Source organism: Lissotriton vulgaris, chromosome 9 (genome assembly GCF_964263255.1).
Source record: "Lissotriton vulgaris chromosome 9, aLisVul1.2, whole genome shotgun sequence".
Lineage (NCBI taxonomy): Eukaryota > Metazoa > Chordata > Amphibia > Caudata > Salamandridae > Lissotriton > Lissotriton vulgaris.
Window position 1 is genome coordinate 21,115,871 of NC_141697.1, and position 18,594 is coordinate 21,134,464.

Sequence of the window (18,594 nt, forward strand, 5' to 3'; positions counted from 1 at the left end):
TCAGACATGGAAGAAGCAGTGGAAACAACACACTTACTGTCAAGACAGTGTAGTGAAGTAGTCCTTGAAGAGTCGAGGGTTCAGAGAACACTTTTGAAGAAAGTTTGAAGAAATTTGAGGATTCCTGAAGAGAGCTCAGGCTGGAGACTCCCTAGCACAACGTGCGGTAGAAAATCTGAGGGACTGAGGCTCCTCCCAGGAAGGTTCTAGAGGGAGGTCGGAGCGGATTGGCTGACTCTGAGAGTTTGGTCCTTTTTACATAAGGACAAGGAAAGGTTGCTAAGGGGAGACCCTTGCACCTTTTTTTCTCTATGTATGTCTATGGACATTACTTTTTTATTTACCGGAGGCTCCCGTCTCGACGACGGGGAATGATTCAGGCATGTGAATCTATGAAAGACACCCCTAATACTGGAAAACAAAGACGTATGAAAGACACAAAAATGAAAATGCTAGTTGCTCAGTCAGTTCCAACTGATGGTAATAAAAAGGGTATGACACAGCCCAGTAATTCGGCAGTTCCCGTTAAAGGGACATGCAACTATTGTAAACAGCCAGGTCACTATATAAACGATTGTGCAGTTTTGAAACACAATATCTCTACCGGCAAAACTAAAGAGAGACCCCGTCCACCTAAACAAGACCAGGTCCAACAACAAGTACCACAGACTATACAGCCTATGCATGCTCCACAACAGACAGTACAGACCGTAGCGGTACCACCGCCACAACCGATTGCCGCAACACAACATGCGTCACAACAGATGTACCAATATGCACAAACTGATTACCCCGACTACCAGCGATACACATGAAATAGCCTAGAGAGGGAGGTTGGCTTGCCTCTTATTGAGGTTCCTGTAGATCAAGAAGGTCCTTATGTACATAGTCAAGTATTAGGGAAAGATAGAAAGTTTTTGATAGATACAGGGGCAAGCAGGACGACAATAAGCCACGACGAGGTTCCAGGGGCACCCCTCTCAGGCTCACAGAATGTTTCCCTTGGATTTTCAGGAAAGCCTATTGTTAATGAAGTATCGAAACCACTTCCCCTTGCAGTTGGTCCATTGACTCGTACTACAGATTTATTACTCACAAAATCATGTCCAGAAAACTTGTTAGGTATCAAGACTCTGAAAGCTCTAGGAGCTGTAATTTGCTGTTCTCCGGAAGGAGTTAGATTGTTTCTGCGTGACTTTAAGGGTCACTATGTGTTGAGAGATATTGATTCCAGGTTACAAAATGTTCCTGCACATTTGTGGGCACAAGGCCCCACTGATGTAGGTTGTATGCACATTACTCCATATCGTGTTACACTCAAGCCAGGAGTAGTACTACCACGCATTCGACAATACAAGTTACCACCAGATGCTGTAGTGGCTTTACTGAAAATCATTGACGAGCTCATTGCACAAGGAGTGGTTGTGGAAACCGACTCAAATCTCTGTAATTCCCCCATCATTCCAATTCTTAAACGTACAGACCCAAATGCACCCCCAGTTTATCGATTAGTTATCGATTTACGAGAACTGAATAAATGCATTGTACCACAATATCCTGTGGTCCCAGACATTTCGTCTCTATTGACTGCTATTGATTCTGAAGCAACGTTCTTTACTGTAATTGACCTCAAGAACGCCTTCTTTAGTGTTCCCATTGATCCGGAAAGCCAATATCTCTTCGGATTCTGTTTAAATGGCCGAAGCTTAAAATTTGCACGCGCACCTCAAGGATTCACAGAAAGCCCTAGCATCTATAGCCAAGCATTGAAAAGACAACTTGACAGTATTCACATGCCTGGCGACACTGCCCTGCTTCAATACGTCGATGATCTACTGATCACCGCCCGTAGCGAACCTGAATGTGAACGAGCATCACTGACGGTTTTGCATTTCCTGGCTGACAAGGGACACAAGGTGTCTCCTTCGAAGCTGCAATTCTGTGTTCAGCAAGTGGTGTACCTTGGGCACTTGCTGTCCAAAGGGGGGAGACAGCTCACACCTGACCGTATCCAGTTAATTGTAAACATGCCACAACCCATGACACAAAAGGAGGTACGGGCCTTTATAGGCCTCACTTCTTACTGCAGACAATGGATTCCCCAGTACGCATTTCTAGCCAAGCCACTCATACAGTTGACAACCCAGGAGGCAGCGACATCGACTGTCCTCCCCTGGCTCAGGAACATACACAAGCTTTTGAAGACTTAAAGAAAGCCTTATGCCAAGCACCTGTTTTAGCGACACCATGTTACAGCAAACCTTTTACACTTTTTGTCACAGAACGCGAAGGTACTGCATTGTCAGTACTCACCCAGGATCAAGCAGGTTCACACAAACAGTGTGCTTATTTTTCTAGTACATTAGATCCAGTAGCCCAGGCTTTGCCTGCGTGCTTGAAATCTGTAGCAGCAACAGCTCTAGCGATTAGACAAAGTGATTCCATAGTGTTAGGACACCAACTGACAGTACAAGTTCCACATGCCGTGGAAGTTCTTTTGAACCGAACACAGACCCAGCACTTGACTATAGCACGACTGACAGGTTATGAATTGACATTGTTTCAGCCACACATAGAAATTAGACGCTGTAATACACTGAATCCTGCTACACTTTTGCCATTAAGTGAGACAGACCCTTTGGCACATGATTGTGTGGAAGTCGTTACCATTACGACGAAACCCAGACAAGACTTGACAGATATCGCATTACCAGATCCAGACCTGACACTTTATGTGGATGGTTCATGTATGAGATCAAGTACAGGAGAGTTAGTGGCTGCATATGCAGTCACGACAGAAACTGAGGTCATAGAAACACACCGCATTGACACCCTGTCAGCTCAAGCAGCAGAGCTCATCGCTCTGACCCAAGCCTGCATTCAAGCCAAAGACAAGAAAGTTAACATATACACAGATTCCCGTTATGCCTTCGGAGTTGTACATGACTTCGGAGTTCTCTGGCAAGAGAGAGGTTTCCTAACTTCTCACGGTGCCAAAATCCAGCACGGACCCCTCATTCAAGCTCTGTTAGAAGCAATACATTTGCCTTCAGCCATAGCCATCATGAAGTGTAAGGCACATACGAAAGTCACAGATACCATTTCCCAGGGTAACGACCTGGCAGATCGAACAGCCAAGAATACAGCTCAAACTCATACTCATACAACTGATATGACAAAGACAATAGTCCCGACACCGACACATTGCATGACAGTTAGGGATCCCGCCCTAGATGTAATTGACATACAGACACATGCTACACCAGATGAAATCAAGAAATGGACTGAACTAGGAGGGATCCAGACAGAACAGGGATGGATGACGAAGGGAAAAGCCACATGGTTTCTCCCCGACTCTATGGTTCAAGTTATCATTAATACAGCACATAGTCCTGCACATTTAGGAGAAAAAGCCATGTTAGACAGTATTCAAAACCTTTAGTTCAATAAGCATTTACGAGCAGCAGCAAAACAGAAAGTGCGTACTTGCATGATTTGTTGTCAGTACAACCCAGGAAAAGGCATTCCCGTAGAGCAAGGTGGATTTCATGCTCCCGATTACCCTTTTGAAGTCCTCCAGATGGATTATATCCAGATGGAACGTTGTCGAGGATTCAAGTATGTCCTCGTAGTTGTATGTGCACTTTCCCGATGGACAGAAGCATATCCAGTCTCAGATTACACTGCTCCGACCACTGCCAAGCAGCTGGTACGTGAATTTTTCCCACGGTACGGCTTGCCCCGTGTTGTGTACTCAGATAACGGTCAGCCCTTCTCGTCCGAGCTTATGAAGCAGGTATCACTCCTGCTAGGATATCAGTGGAAGTTCCATTGTGTCCGACATCCCGAAGCAGCAGGTCTCGTAGAGAGACACGATCAGACCCTGAAAACACGCCTCGCCAAGATTTGTGCCGAGAAAGGCGTGGACTGGATAGTTGCATTGCCAGTCGCGCTCTTTTACATGAGAATGGTAGCACACTCAAGAACAGGGCTATCCCTGTACGAGGTGGTCTTTGGCAGACCACCGAATATGTGGGGGACGCCTTTGCCTCGCAAAATTACAGATGTTGATTGTAATATGCTGACCGATTACCTTGCCTCCTTGATGTCTGCACTACAATCTTGTCGTTCACAGGTAGCTGCAGCCTTTCCCGACAATACCGAGGTGAAGCCACATGAGATTACTCCGGGGGACCTTGTCTTCGTCAGGAACTTTGACCGGAAGAGTCCGCTGGAGCCCCGCTGGCAGGAGCCGAAACTTGTTCTGCTGACCACGAGGACGGCTGTGAAGGTGGAGGGCCGAAAAGGGTGGCTCCACTCAAGCCACATAAAAAAGTTTCATGGACTGCCGCCAAAGATAGACTTTCAGCCCGGCCCCATTCCAGTGACTGAAACTGATACTAAACTTCCCCTGGCAGAGAAAACTCCTCAAGAGGAGTATAAGAAAAAGTTGAGATCTAGCAAGTCAGACAGTTTAATTGTTTAAGTCCTCCCCTAGGTGAGGCGGTTAGACAAGTTCCTGACATGTATAAGTTAGATCCCAATAGAGAGATAGACAGAAACAGATCAAGAAAAAGAAATATTGTAAATCTCTCCGCAGCTATTGCATTGTTACATTATTGATTATGTTTTTTCTGAGTCTTATGATTATTGCTGCAAGTATACTGTTACACTTGTATTTTCCTATTTTCAAACGTGCACATTCTTTTTCAAATGACACTGTCGAACACACTTTCAGTGAATTACCCCCTCACGAGTTGTCATACAGACTTGCGCTGCGCAACAATACCTTCATTAGTATGTTACATCATTCTCATCAGACCAGCAACGCTACAAATTGTTGGTTATGTGGCCGACTCCCCCCCCTTTCAGAAATATAAGGGAGTTCTGCCCCACTTTCCGTACCCGTTTACACACAATGGTTCCTGTGGTGCATGGTTTAGTTTAATAAATTCTTTAGATTCTGATGCCATAATCTATCAGGGAGGTTGGGTCTGGGGAAATCTGAACGTAGTCATGCATAAAGCCTGCTACCCTAACAAGGAGGGTCTTCCACAAAGGACAGGGACCGATCTAGAAAATGAAGTATATGGATTAGGTAATTATACACTTAACCTCATGATTCTGAATGTCCAAGCCGATACCAGACCAGACTTACCCTCTATGTCAGTGTTATCAGTTAAAGGTGAATTATGTGTCAGAAAGAATGGCTCAGTACACCTAGGTCATAGTGAATGTAATACTGTAATCGAATTCAGTGATAAAGGCAAGTCTACATTCAAAGCTACACGCCATTCTTATTTCATTTGTGGTCTGACAGCCTATATAAGTTTGCCACTAGATTGGGATTGGACATGTTACATTGCATTCCTACTGCCACCTGTTTTCCTAGCTCCACCTGATTATCATAAGAACTCTCGTCTAGTGCCTAATAGACCCAGGAGAGATCTCCCGATTGTCGACTATACTGAAACGGCATGGGAAAAATACACAGATTTCAATAAAGGTTTCTTTCCCTATTTAGGAGCTATCTTCAATAGCAAATCTATACGTCACTTGACCAGAACCCTTGAAGCAGTAGTGAATGAAACTACTTCCGCCCTAGGCAACTTAACCGAGGAACAGTCTGCTATGAGACTTGTTGTCCTTCAAAATCGTCTTGTTCTTGACGTCATCCTGGCTGATAGGGGCGGAGCTTGTAGAGTCATCGGATCGAGTTGCTGTGTTTTCATTCCAGAAAACGCACCGTCAGTATATAGAGCTATAACACGTCTCCATAAGATTGCAAGTCAGATACACCAGGATCCAGGCACATGGACATGGTCTGGTTGGTTCTGGAGTGTGTTGTCAGCCTGGGGTTGGAAAGTCCTATCCTTCCTCGGAATAGCTCTTCTCATAGTATTCAGTTGCTGCCTATGTATCCAGTGTGGGCCAGCGATTTGCGGCTTGTGCGCCACATCATGCATTCCTCATCCAAGTTCACGTTCTAAATCCCGCCTGAAAAAGGAAGAGCAAATGGTGTTACATGAACAAATAAATAGACTAATGCAGATTGATATATCATGAAGGGTCCGTAGGGGACAAGGAGGGAATGAGGTAATTCAAATTTTATGGTCAATTGTGTCCCCTATCGTAGACCCCAACGGCTCCATGTACGTGCTTCAAGTACATGTAATTTCCCTCCATGACCAGCTATGAAGACGCAAATACATTTGCGTCCAACGTTAACATGTCCTCTCTCAGATGCACCATGAATGGATCGATAATTCAGTTCCTAAGTATGCCTTGCCACCGTCTTTACATGGTGCACTTTCACGTTTTCCTGGCTCTGTTGAGTTAGGCCCTGATTTCTGCCATCGAGTCTTTCTGCCTTCCTGCTTTCTGCCTCTGAAAGTTGCAGCCTGGATTCTGTATCCATGACCTCTGCCTTACTCCCTGCGCGGCGAGCGGTGCCCGGCTCGGCCTGCTTGCCTGCCAAGACTGTATTCAGCCTTCAAGTTATCTGCTCCGCTCCTCGAAAATACATTCCTGTCTAGTTATTTAGGTAAACATCCTCCCAGCTGCAGAGCAAAGGGCCCGGCCTCACTGTCTCCGTGCAAGTAATTCACTGCTCCTGTTACCATGGTAGGCCCATGGCCCCTCGCACTACACGCAGACACGTAGACGCTTATGCACGCACTAGCAGTCAGTATAGAATAGCCTCTGTCCGAGAGACCTTTCCTTCTAGATAATACAGTTCCGCAAACACAAGATATCAGATATGATTGGGTTTAGATTGTCCTGACACGCCAGACTTCTGTCTCCACTTTCGGAGCTAAATGTCAAGTCCCCTTCACCCTCCAATTCCACGTCAATCACACGTCATGTTGCATGCGCGCGCATCCAGCCATATATTTCTGCTGACACTGCAGGATTCCTCTATGAATCCACCCACTTATGACACTTTCATATGACGTCTCTAGCACACACCTCCGTGTACGCCCTTGTGCACGCCTTTTGTTACGTACATGTGTTCTTATCTCGTTTCTCTCAGCTGTTACGCCTTTTTGTATCCATCACCATTATATGCATTAACTATATATATTGTACTCGGTCAATAAAGCATTGTCTATCCCTTCCTGAACCTTCGTGGTGATGGAACATGATACCTGGTTCGAACCATTCCATTATATGGAATAAAACCCTTATAAAACTCAGATACCACGGACTCTGCCTTTCATTTTGGATTGAGCTATTTTATTGAACTTTACCGCATAAATTCCGCATAGGTAAACTTTTATTTACCACAGCCTGACCTTCTACACTCCCACCCGCCAGCTACGATCGACCAGCCACGCCCTCGCCACCATTCCACGCATTCGAAGAGCCACCATGGGGGGGGGGGGGGGGGGGGGGGGGGGGGGGAGGATGGGGATTAAGATCCTTCTCCTACCTTGCAGCCAAGACCTGGAACTCCCTCCCCATCCACCTCCATCTTACCCAAGACCACCTCTCCTTTTTATTTTTAGAAGTAGCCATCTTTGTGATAGCATACTTTGGAATCTGGAAAAGGGTTATGCCTACTTCCCACTGGAAGTGGTCATATAGGGGGCATAGTGACCCTAAGAGTCAGTAGCCAATTAGTTATTACCCTACACTCCCCTAAATTCAGTATTTAGGGGAGTCCCTGGCACCAGAGAAGCTGATCCTGACAACCTAAGAAAAGAGTACACAGATGAGCTGCAAAAGCAGAAGAAAGAAGAAGCAGCTGACCTGGTACTAAACCTGCAGGCCTGTCTGCATTCCTAATCAAAAACCGCACCAAAGTCGACTCGCCCTGCAGCTGTTTACTGGAGAAACCTGGGAGAACTGAATGCCTTTGAAAAAGACTCAAAACCTTCTGCAAATAGCGGACCTGTTCTGAAGAAACTCCAAAAAATAAGACTGAGGCCTCCGGAACGGCTAAAACCAGACTCCAGAAGCCACCACAGCACCAGTGGCCTCCAGCCTTTGCTGAAGTGGGCCACTGGTGTCAACAAGATTCCCCAGCCCTCCAGAGTTGGAGTCCATCGTGGTTGCACCCTTACTGGACTCCCCGACATAGACTGCATCCTCTGCACGCAGGACCCCTCAATCGGGATTGCTCCGGTAAGGAAAAATCAGAGGCCTATGGCCACCCCTGGTTTTTCGATACAGCTTACAGTAAGATTACCAATCCCAGTCCATACACTCCGGTCAGGACCACTCTGGCCATAGGCAGAAGAGGCACAAACATAGCTCAGTTTCAGGCAACTCAGATTCAGACAATTCATCAAGACTTCTTTTAAATCCAAGTCAATGGCACAATCGGAGGAGTGTGCAGAAAGCAAGGCAAAACGCTCTTTCAGAAGGACAATAACAAATCAGACTTGGGCAAATGCATCCATGAAGAATTGTCCAAACACCTGAAGCAGAAAGTGCAACAAAAGTTAAATGGGAACCTAAATAGGCTAGGGCCTGTAGATGTGCCAGTTCCCCTTCAAGAATGTACTTATTAAAGACCTGCCTGAGTATCAGGACATCGCAGGATTCTGGAAAAGGGACTGGATGTGCCTGCATAAGTCTTTCTTAGTGATCTGCATTAGTGTGCCAGCTTTTTGAATGTAACAGCCGGCTCGGCTATGAATTTGGAGGAACGGGAGAAGGACGTAAAGAAAAGACCAACACATCTGCAAGCAGCAATGTATCTTTGATCAGCTCAGTTGCAGCAAGAAGAGGGTGTCTCTACATGACGTTTCAAGATGATGGCAAAGTTTTCTTGCATTTTTGACGAACTAAGATTAAGCACAAATTTCAAAGAAGACTTCCAAGGACACTGATCAATATCGGGTCTTCTTCAATGTACGAGGTGTGAGAGGGACCACACCTGCTTCCATGACCACGTGCAGATAGACTGGACCTTCACAGTATTGGATGCAGTGAAAAAGCAACGGCACTTACACATTACTAAACATTCACAGGCCACAGCCTAGTACATTTTGTACCAAAATACAACTTTATTTATAGAACGTGTTTTTCCAATTTCGCTTCTACGGCAGAAAAAGCATACACAGGAAGCTTTTCAAATGAAAGCTACCCTTTCTAGAATCCGGATGAGTAAGTGATTGGTGAGTAAAATTAAATAAACAAAAAAAAAGTACATGTGGTCTGATGATCCTGTGCATAGCTGCTTCCTCCTCTCCTTCCCACCATACCCCATAGTGGAGAAGGTCTATGAATGAATAAAGTTACAGAAACTTTGGAGACATTTAAAGTGAAACAAACATTTGACATAATTTGGATCCTTCTGTGTAGACAGGCAGGGTGCTCCAGTAAGCAGAGAGAGGAGACTGAAGCATTGTCACAAAGGCTGAATGGCTAGCAGGGAAGGAAGGACACTCCTCCTTTGGAGAACACGTTAGCCGTGCTACTCATTTGGCTGTTCATGCTATATAAACCTTTCCGGGCACAGGCCTGTCGGGCGAGCGCCCCATTCAGACATCTATCCCAACCACTAAAGATCATACCAGGCTCAGATGTTTAACAGACAATCTACACACTAAGAACCCATCTTCCCTGCCAGCAGAACTAAGGATCCGTGGGATAGAAAACCAACAGACAGACCAGAACAGTCACTGAAGTAAGAGATACAGATACACAAACGGTACAGGAGGAAAGATGTCATGGAGCATAACCGAGGTCTCCAGGAATACTAAGGTAGCATGAGGGTGGAAGCAGTGGAGTAGAGTAGGGAAGAGAGTTGCTCCCCCAGACTCAAACATCAATGGCACGATGCACCCTCTTGGTAGCATAAGAAACAAGCCAATATTCTGACCACATCAAAGCCTTTTCCTGAAGCTCAACCAGATCTACCTCACACTAACCGTCCATCCATTACTTGCTTTAGAGCCCAGACCAGTACTTGCATTATATTCTGTTTCACAATCCAATACTTGGAAATACTGTCACCACTTTCAAAAAAGAAACCACTGAATGAATAATGGCAAACAAGCAACCATGCCGAAGGTAGCACCTCAAGTCATCCCTCTGTTGTCCCTCCAGAGGCAAGACCCTTGCTCACAACCATCTGAGGAGGCACTGGATGCTAACGTCTTGCGGCCATGAAGAATTTGTTTATTTTACATCATTCTTCTCAATCAAAGAAATTGCACTTTACTTTAGACCAAAGATAGGTTTCATTTACAAATATTTTTGTTAATCGATACAAACAATTAAAACCAAAGTCTCTCAAACCTTTTCACGCTCTTAATTTTTGAAAGGTTTATTTACTGCCTCTAAAGCTTTAAGGAGCACCCCTGCCCGGGGAGGACTAAGGAGCTCCCTTTAAAAGCAAAACTAAAAGTGAACCTGGAGAGGAAGAGTTTTGAACCATGGTGGAGAAACAGAGTTGCGGTGCGTTTGCACTAGTTAAGCCTCAAAGGAGCAGCTCGTCGTCTGCGAGGTGCATATGAAGAGGCCTTTCAGAAAACCTAGAGATATTTCGAATATAATCTGCCAGGAGCTGCAAGGAGCTGTCCATGGAACCTGGAGATATTCCTAGTGTAGTCAGTCAGCAGCAACGAAGAGGCCTTCCACGGAACCTTGATATAGTTCTAATGCAGCCCATCAGCAGCCGCGATGAGGCCTCCAGGGAAGAGTGAGAGATTTTTCAAGTCAGTCAGCGGCTGCGGAGCGATTGCTGGATGCCCTTCATGGAACCGAGAGATGTTTCCAATGTCGTCAGTTGGTGGCTGCAGCCCATCAGCTCACATGTTGTTAAAGCCCATCATGCCCTTCATGTTGCCTGCTGCCCCTTGCTGGAACTGTCGCATCATGGACTGTAATCCTGCCATGCCTCCTACGAAGTAAGAAACACAGGGGCAAAGGTTATCCAAGGAACACAGGCTCAACAAAAAAGAAACTACTGGTTCTGACCCCTTTGGACCACTGAACAAGGCTCCTGTTCTGAATAGCAAATAGACATTGTCAAGGCATGCCAGGTATGAGACGTGAAACATTCTTTCAAGCTTCCTGAGAACATGTCCAGCTCACAATGGACTTTACAGATTACACAGGAGCTTGTGTTAATGCAAAGACATTTATGTGTATGAAGCTGCTTAGCAAGAACAAAGAGAAAGGTGCAAAACAGCAGGCTTGGGTGAGCATAGCAGTTTTCACAATGTACAAAATGGCACACATGCTGGCCACTGACATATGTAAAGTGAAAGTGGTCCATGGCGGGTGGCTTCAGTTTACCTGCAGCAGAGTCAACAGACACCAAGGACAGCTACGTGCCAGCCAGTGCCCCATCCCTGCCCTATGAAGATTTCGTCCCAGTAAACCTTTTGTCCCTACGTCAGGGGTCACAGTGCCAGCTGCACTGAAAATGTAAGGATGGATTTCTGCATTCCCAAGCAGAGCTCGTGCCGACAGCCAAAGCCCATCTCGAATCAATACGGACAAGGAACCCTTAGACTCACTACGCACGGCCTTTACCACCGTAAGATGCCAACGTATGCAACTGTGCGACAAGGAGCTCGCTAGCTGGAGGGCTGTGCATCCCAGTCACTGCATTACAATGGACCTTTGTGCGTCTGAAAAAATACCAAGGCGGGCTCATAACACTAATTTACATCCATCAGAACTGGAAGCTTTAGTGCCCTTCTATGGAGGGTAAGATGGGAAACTCATATCCCTTATCCACCCAGATCCTGGCCCCACTGCTAGGCCAACAGACAGTGGAACCAGGCGGCACCAAACAGGAGACTCTAATGGCAAGATCCCCATCACTAGAAGACGCTAACAGGTGGGCACCCATTACTGACAAAGGAATACAACAGCCTACTTCTACTGGTCAAGTAGTAGCGCTACTGTGCTGGGATGCCAGCAGCCCCTGAAAAACAAGTCACGCTTACCCATGTGATGCAGAACGCGGGGATCCATCATTTTTGCCATCTGCTGGTTCAGCTTGGCCATCTGTGAGGGGTTAACATTCTTCGACATGTCGCCACCTAAAACAACAAGAACCAATCTGAGCATGAGGGTGCAGAGAACATAGTTCCATGTCAAAGCAGCGATGTGCTAAGTAGAGACCTAACCTGTGCCGAGGTTACAAACTAAACAGACCAATGCTCACAGTTCATACTGCACTTGGGGCCTTGCAGAATGCATCTCTTCACACTCAAGGGTTTGTCGAAACCTCAGATCAAGTGACCACGATTATACATTCAAATTCAGGGTCAAGAAGACCCCAAACATTGGAGCAACATCCAAGTTCATTCAGCTTTTCCCATTGTAGATGGGTCACCCTGTAAAATACGAAGAAAATGCTAAGAAGAAGCAGAAGGTGGAGCGTCAAGTCCACTGAGGGGGAATTAGAGTGGAGGAAAAGGTTAGATGGACATATGCAGATAACCAGAACAAAGAAAAAGAAAAGGGGAAAGGTTACCCAAGATTATGCGATTATGTGTTCTATTCATAGTACTGTCTTGTATGCAACAGGAAAAGCAATTTTTTTTTTATAATTAAAAGACCAAGAAATGGGACATAGTATGGTAATCGAGAAACACTTGGGGAGGAATTGTGGGCATGTGCCAGGGGAGAGACACACGAGTGTCCACCAATTAAACTGTGCAAGATTCAAAGCCCCCAAGGGGCTTTCTGTGCAGTGCAAGAAGGAATGACACACAATGGTAGAAGGCATCTCATGCCCTCAGGCGCACACTCACACTGAAGGGGATGTGGGAAAAGGCTGAGGGATGCATAATGTTTTGAGTGTGGATCAGATCCATGGTCTTTAGGGCAAGGGTGAAAGATGCACAAAATAGAGGGAGCGGAAGACCGGAGTGCCAGGAGAACAACTTGATGAATGCAGATTGTGGGGTCTGTCCGCGCACAGGACTCAGGTGATGTACCTGTCATTTCTGTGTGTCGACAGGGTTCAGAACAATGGCTAGGGAGGATGTTTCGACTGTACGCTGTGGGATAGGTGGAGTGGGATAAAGAAAGATAGTCATGGGGAGGTACCCTTGAGTAGAGAAGAGGCGCATCAAGCAAATCATATGGGGTGATGTTACCTCCGTTGGCCAAGTGAAAGAGGGCGATAGCAGGAGAAATATTACATAGAAAAAAGTACACACCAAAGTATATGGAGAATACGTGAGGATGTACCCACTATGTGGTATGTGGTGAAGGGAAACAGAGGTTGAAGAGATGCACCCGCTGTGGGTAAAGTAGAAGGGGATGGTGGTGAGAATACGTGAGAGATACGCTCGCAGTGATCAGAAGAATGCCTTGGGTTGCACCCACTATGGGACGAGTGGCGGGTATTAGAAGAGCTGGTGGAGCTATGGGCCAGAAGAATGGGTGGCGCTGAACACAATCTTTCTGTAGTTGAGTGCCAAGAGTTAGAATGGCACAAATGCCCACATTTTGGAATAGAGTAGTGAAGATAGGATGTGCGTGGAGTCTGTAGTAAAAGCAGTGCAGGGTTAATGGACCAATTTACTAGTAGGGTAGTAAATTTACTTTGGTTGCTTGGTCTTACCTTTGAAAAGCCCTTTAATGCCACCCATCTTCTTCACCATCTGTGCAAACTTGGTGTACTGGGTCAGAAGCTCCTGCACATCCCTGGTGGAGACGCCAGAGCCACGGGCCACCCTCTGGATCCTCCCGGGTTGCTTGCTAAACAGCTTGGCACCATCCGTGTTATCAAGTTCTGTAGAAAGAAGATTGGAACACGTAGGTTACACACAATGTGTGGTTGCATATCACCCTCAACCAACTAGTGCACACTATTTACACATCCTTGAAGAATTTAACCCCTTAAGTGCTGCGTCGGTGCGTTGGCTGACGGCAGCACTACCTCCCCAGTGCTGCGCACGACCATTGGACGTCCATTCAGCACTAGTTCCAATGGACAGCGCAGCACTGGGGAGGGATGTTTACTAGCATCTATGAGGTTAAGACTTTCTGCCTAAAACCTGTGAACCACAGAGCATTTTAAGGACAAGAAAATCAGAGACATCAATGTCACAAAGCCAAGGAACAAATGAGGCAAACAGTTTAGCTTCATGACTAAGCAGAGGCGAGCAGCACTCTAAATTACTCCTGCAGAAAGTGTGCTACCAGGCCAAGGCATTTCCTCAGTAAATTATATAACTAAGTCGGTTTGATATCTACATTACATGAACTGTTTCCCTGAGCAAGTTATCCATCTAATTGCAGCGGAAGAGCAGCTCTCAAAGTCCACCTACAAACAGGGTTCCTTATCCCGGGTTTCGTCAACGCTGGAGATTGCACACATTTTGTTACGCTGTGGCTAGACCTGTGTCCCCTTTAAGTTAGTGGTACTGTTCTTTAGGAAGCTTTTAGGAGGTGATCACAATTTGAAATTATTCAGCGAAGCACCTTCTAAGTCCATGTTTATGTATTTTTTTTAGTTGGCTTGCTAATCTTGCTTTTAAACCGGATGCCAACTCACTGCAACTACACTGTGTTCTGCTCCTAACAAATATCTGGACCTTCTGCAATTGAATGTAGAAGACACTGGTGCTGCTGATAATTCACTTCTTACACCCAAACATTCAAAACACACCCACCCAAAATGTCCCACACTACGCAGTCACTTACAAAGCACAGACTTGATGACTCAGAACCAGACCCAGCCAACTACAGGCCAACAGCAAACCGATCTATCATAATAAAGCTTGCTGAAAATGCAGAGCAATAATCTCTCATTTCCTTCCTCAAATCAGCCTGACTGACTGGTTTCCGCCCCGAAGAGTCCGCAGAAGGAGCTATCGGGGAAGGCCTGAAGAACATGGACTTCCAACAGCAGAGCTGCGATCTTACCACTCAATATTACACCAGTATCGGACACTCTAGCATACACTGCTCCACCAAAGGCTGGCTGACACTGAAATCCAAGGGGCAGCGCCAACTTGAGTTAGGCACAAAAAGGTCCGAATCACCAAAACACAATCTGCATACTGCCTTCACCAACCAAACAAATGTCCTTCCAGAACGAAAGACTGCTCCCGTTGCTAATGCCAATCAACACTTCAGAAACGGATACCTTTAGGTTTACTTGAAAAACTGGTTGGATGACAAAGATAATCCTAAAACTGGAAAGGAAGGACATGGTTTTAGGGTGTCCTATACATATGTGTGACCCCAGAAACCCCATAGATCTGGCGGTTAACAGATTGTGTTGCGTTCAGTGTCAGCCTAAGTGGATCTAACAGATGTAAAGTATTTTGCCTTGTGGTGTTAACGTCTTGCTGTGTGGGTGCCTTGGTAAGATAGTTGTCCAGTTTTGGGGAAAGCTTGCAGCCCAAGAAGACAAACGGGCTGCCACTGGAGCCAGGCATTTCAATTCGAGGTTGAATAAGCGAGCCTTGAACTGAAATTGTTGGCTTTTGACCAGGACTCCAGTTCTTTCACTGAGTATGAACTCGTATGTGGAAGCATGTGTCTTCCAAATCTATTAGTGCCAAATACTCGCCCCTGTTGATGAACTGAAGGATGTCTAACAAAGTAACCATTCTGAAGACAAGTTTTCGGTTATTTATTTAGAGCCAGAAAAGGATGCCACTCTCCCCACTTTTTTCGTGTTGAGATAAAATCTCAACTTAAAATAAAGCCATTTATTTCCTTGGGCTTTCAGTATCGGCCCCACCTTGTGCTTGAGGAATTGAAGGATTTCTTCCTCAGGAGCTAGTAAATGAAGGGGATTCTCTTAGTGGTTGAAAGGAGAGCAGAGAAGGCTCTACTGGATGTCCCCCAAAAAGTGATCCAAGATTGGAATGCATCTGACTGTCCTGGCATGGTCTTTAAAGTCAAACAAGAAATTGGTTTGGGCTATGGTTGGTGTTGGGATGTGGATTTTTTTAGCAGCATGACCTACGAGGCAATGTCATCTGGGGAATGTGGGAAGCTGGAGTGTACACAAGCATCCTTCACTCTTAGGTGTTTGGATGTCGGGAGTCGTCACATCGCAGAATTTGGCATACCATCTGTTTGTTTAGTGTGTTCATGCAATAACCCTGGAAGGGCAGGATGAGGACCTGGAGTGACTTAGTAGAGGAACCACTGAAGTCCTCTCCTGAAGTTTTGTCTCGAAGACGACTCCGGAGTCCGAGGAGCAAAACCCTGGTTGTGGGTAAGGAGGCAAAACTGCCATGGTTCACGCACGCTTTACGTGAACAGAAGCTGGTTTGTAAGAAACTAGAGCGAGCCTGGAGACACGCTTATCTACCAGCCGAAAAGAAATCCTTACGTGCAGCCCAAAAGGATTATTACGCTGCGATTAAGATAGCTAAAAGCAGTTTCTATTCGGACAGAATCGAGAAGGCGGAAAACAACAGTAAAGAGATCTTCTCAATCGTCCAAAATTTTCTATCTCCATGTGCTGCCCAACCCCGGCTCCATTCTTCCTCTCAATGGTGTGAAGAACTGTCTTGTTATTTCACTGATAAAATTACTAAAATTCAATTGGACTTAGAAGTGGCTCAAAAGTCCTTTACGACCCCACCTGCCCTTTTAGTATCGGATAGACAATGCCCAAAGGATCAGTTTGTTGCCTTCCTCCCGGCCTCGGAATCGGACATACGGCAAATCCTGGCAGCGTTAAAGTCCGGATCTCCTGCAGACCCCTGCCCAGCCAGGGTTTTGGGAGGGATAGTGGATACTATTAATCAAGAGGTGACGCATATTATTAACCTCTCCCTTTCCAAGGCCTCGATTCCGAGAAGTTGGAAGGAGGCAAAGCTGCTCCCTTTGTTAAAAAAGGCTGGTCTAGACCCAGCAATGCCATCGAGCTATCGGCCCATATCACTGTTGCCAGCTCTGGCGAAGGTGTGCGAGAAGGTGGCTTTCAAACAGCTGGATGGCTTCATTGAGTCCTCCCACGCACTACATCCTGCCCAGTCAGGGTTCAGAGCGGCCTATAGTACCGAGACAGCATTAGTTGAGGTCTCGGAGGCAGTTCGAGAGTGCTTGGACGGGGGTGGCAGAGCGGTCCTGATTTTATTGGACCTCTCTGCCGCCTTCGATACGGTGCCTCATGCCTTACTTATTGCTAGACTGCGAGCCGTCTGCATCTCAGGGCTGGCCCTTGACTGGCTGTCATCGTTTTTGAGCGATAGAACTCAGCAGGTCTGGATGCCCCCCTACTCTTCGGCCCCGAAGAGACTGTCAACTGGAGTTCCGCAGGGTTCTACGTTAAGCCCTTTATTGTTTAACGTTTATATGACCCCTTTACTATATCTGGCGGAACAGCTGGGAGCCAAGATAACAGCTTACGCAGACGACACACAGCTGTTATTCACCTGGCCTAAGGGTGTGTCTGATCCATCAGCAGTCCAGCATTGTTTGTCGGAAGTATTCAGGTGGCTTGCACAAGTTCAACTTAAGTGCAACGAAGACAAGTCCGAGGTTTTATTCTTCGGCTCTTTTCCTGACAACTTCAAGGATCAGATTTGGCCCCCGGACCTGCCCTGTCCCAGTGAGACGGGAGGTCCAGCTAAGAACTTGGGGGTCTGGTTCGGTCAGGATCTGAAGTTTGCGGATCACATAAAAAAACTGACCGGTACCTGCTTTGGCACCCTGCGAGCCTTGAGAAATTTTTTCCCTCTTTTGCCCAGGGTAGCCAAGGAGTCTGTTCTTCGAGCCCTGATTTTATCTCGGCTCGATTACGCTAATGCCTTATTCTGTGGCCTACCCGCGTATATGGTTCATCGGCTACAGGTGATTCAAAACGCTGCAGTACGCTTGCTTTTCTCTCTTCCCAGGAGGTCGAGTGTGCGGAGTCACCTACGAAGTTTGCACTGGCTACCTGTACCGCATCGAATCTTGTTTAAAATTCTTGTGTTGACATTTAGAGCAGTCCATGGCCAGGGACCGTCGTATTTGCAGAAACGGTTTTCATTTTATACTCCTAACCGTGCCCTTCGTTCGGCCAATCAATGTCTACTGGCCACTCCCAAATTCAAATATGCTCGTCTGGGAGGCCAATCTATCTCAGTTAAGGCAGCTTCTGCTTGGAATGCTCTCCCCCTGTTCCTTAGAGCTGCGCCGACCATCACTGTTTTTAAGAAAGAACTCAAGACTCATCTGTTCAATGCCCCCATTTAACAGCTCGTTTAGGCTCTGATCCAGCACTCTTGTTGTCCAATCACTCACCGCGCCAGGATACCCCGTGGTAATAGAGCGCGCTATAAAAGTTTTAATAAACATAAACAAACAAAACTGGTGCCGATAGCGGAGGCAGTGCTGATGGAAGCAGTCATCTACAATAGAAATCCTGCATCATGTGCTTCCATCAGTCCAAGAAATCTGCGGGAACCTGCACCACAGGTGGCATCGGGCAAGGGGCAGTTCCCAGAAGCATCACTAGTCCATATGCGGATGCAGATGATGGAACAAGTCTAGTTACTGAGGACTTCTACCTATGGATTCAATGTGATAGCTCAGTCTATAAATCATGCGAGTAAAGCATGATCTCTCTGTGCCTCTGCCTTTTTAGGGCTCGCCTGCTGATGCGCTTCTGCGCATCGCTGGCGAAGCTCTAATGTGGCTTATCCAGTGTTTAACCAC

The 18,594-nt window shown here is 46.3% G+C and overlaps 1 protein-coding gene across 1 annotated transcript in view; it reads right to left on the reverse strand.

Annotated features, from left to right (window-relative positions):
- Nucleotides 1-8,990: 8,990 nt before the first annotated feature.
- Nucleotides 8,991-18,594, reverse strand: part of SRP54 (signal recognition particle 54) — a 135,334-nt gene continuing 125,730 nt past the window's right edge. Inside the window, exons 14-16 of the mRNA XM_086936940.1 lie at nucleotides 13,544-13,714; nucleotides 11,913-12,008; nucleotides 8,991-10,855 (exon numbers count right to left, since the gene is read on the reverse strand). Of these exons, the coding sequence (XP_086793066.1) occupies nucleotides 10,764-10,855; nucleotides 11,913-12,008; nucleotides 13,544-13,714 (359 nt within the window). The 3' untranslated portion in view covers nucleotides 8,991-10,763. The remainder of the gene's footprint in view (nucleotides 10,856-11,912; nucleotides 12,009-13,543; nucleotides 13,715-18,594) is intronic.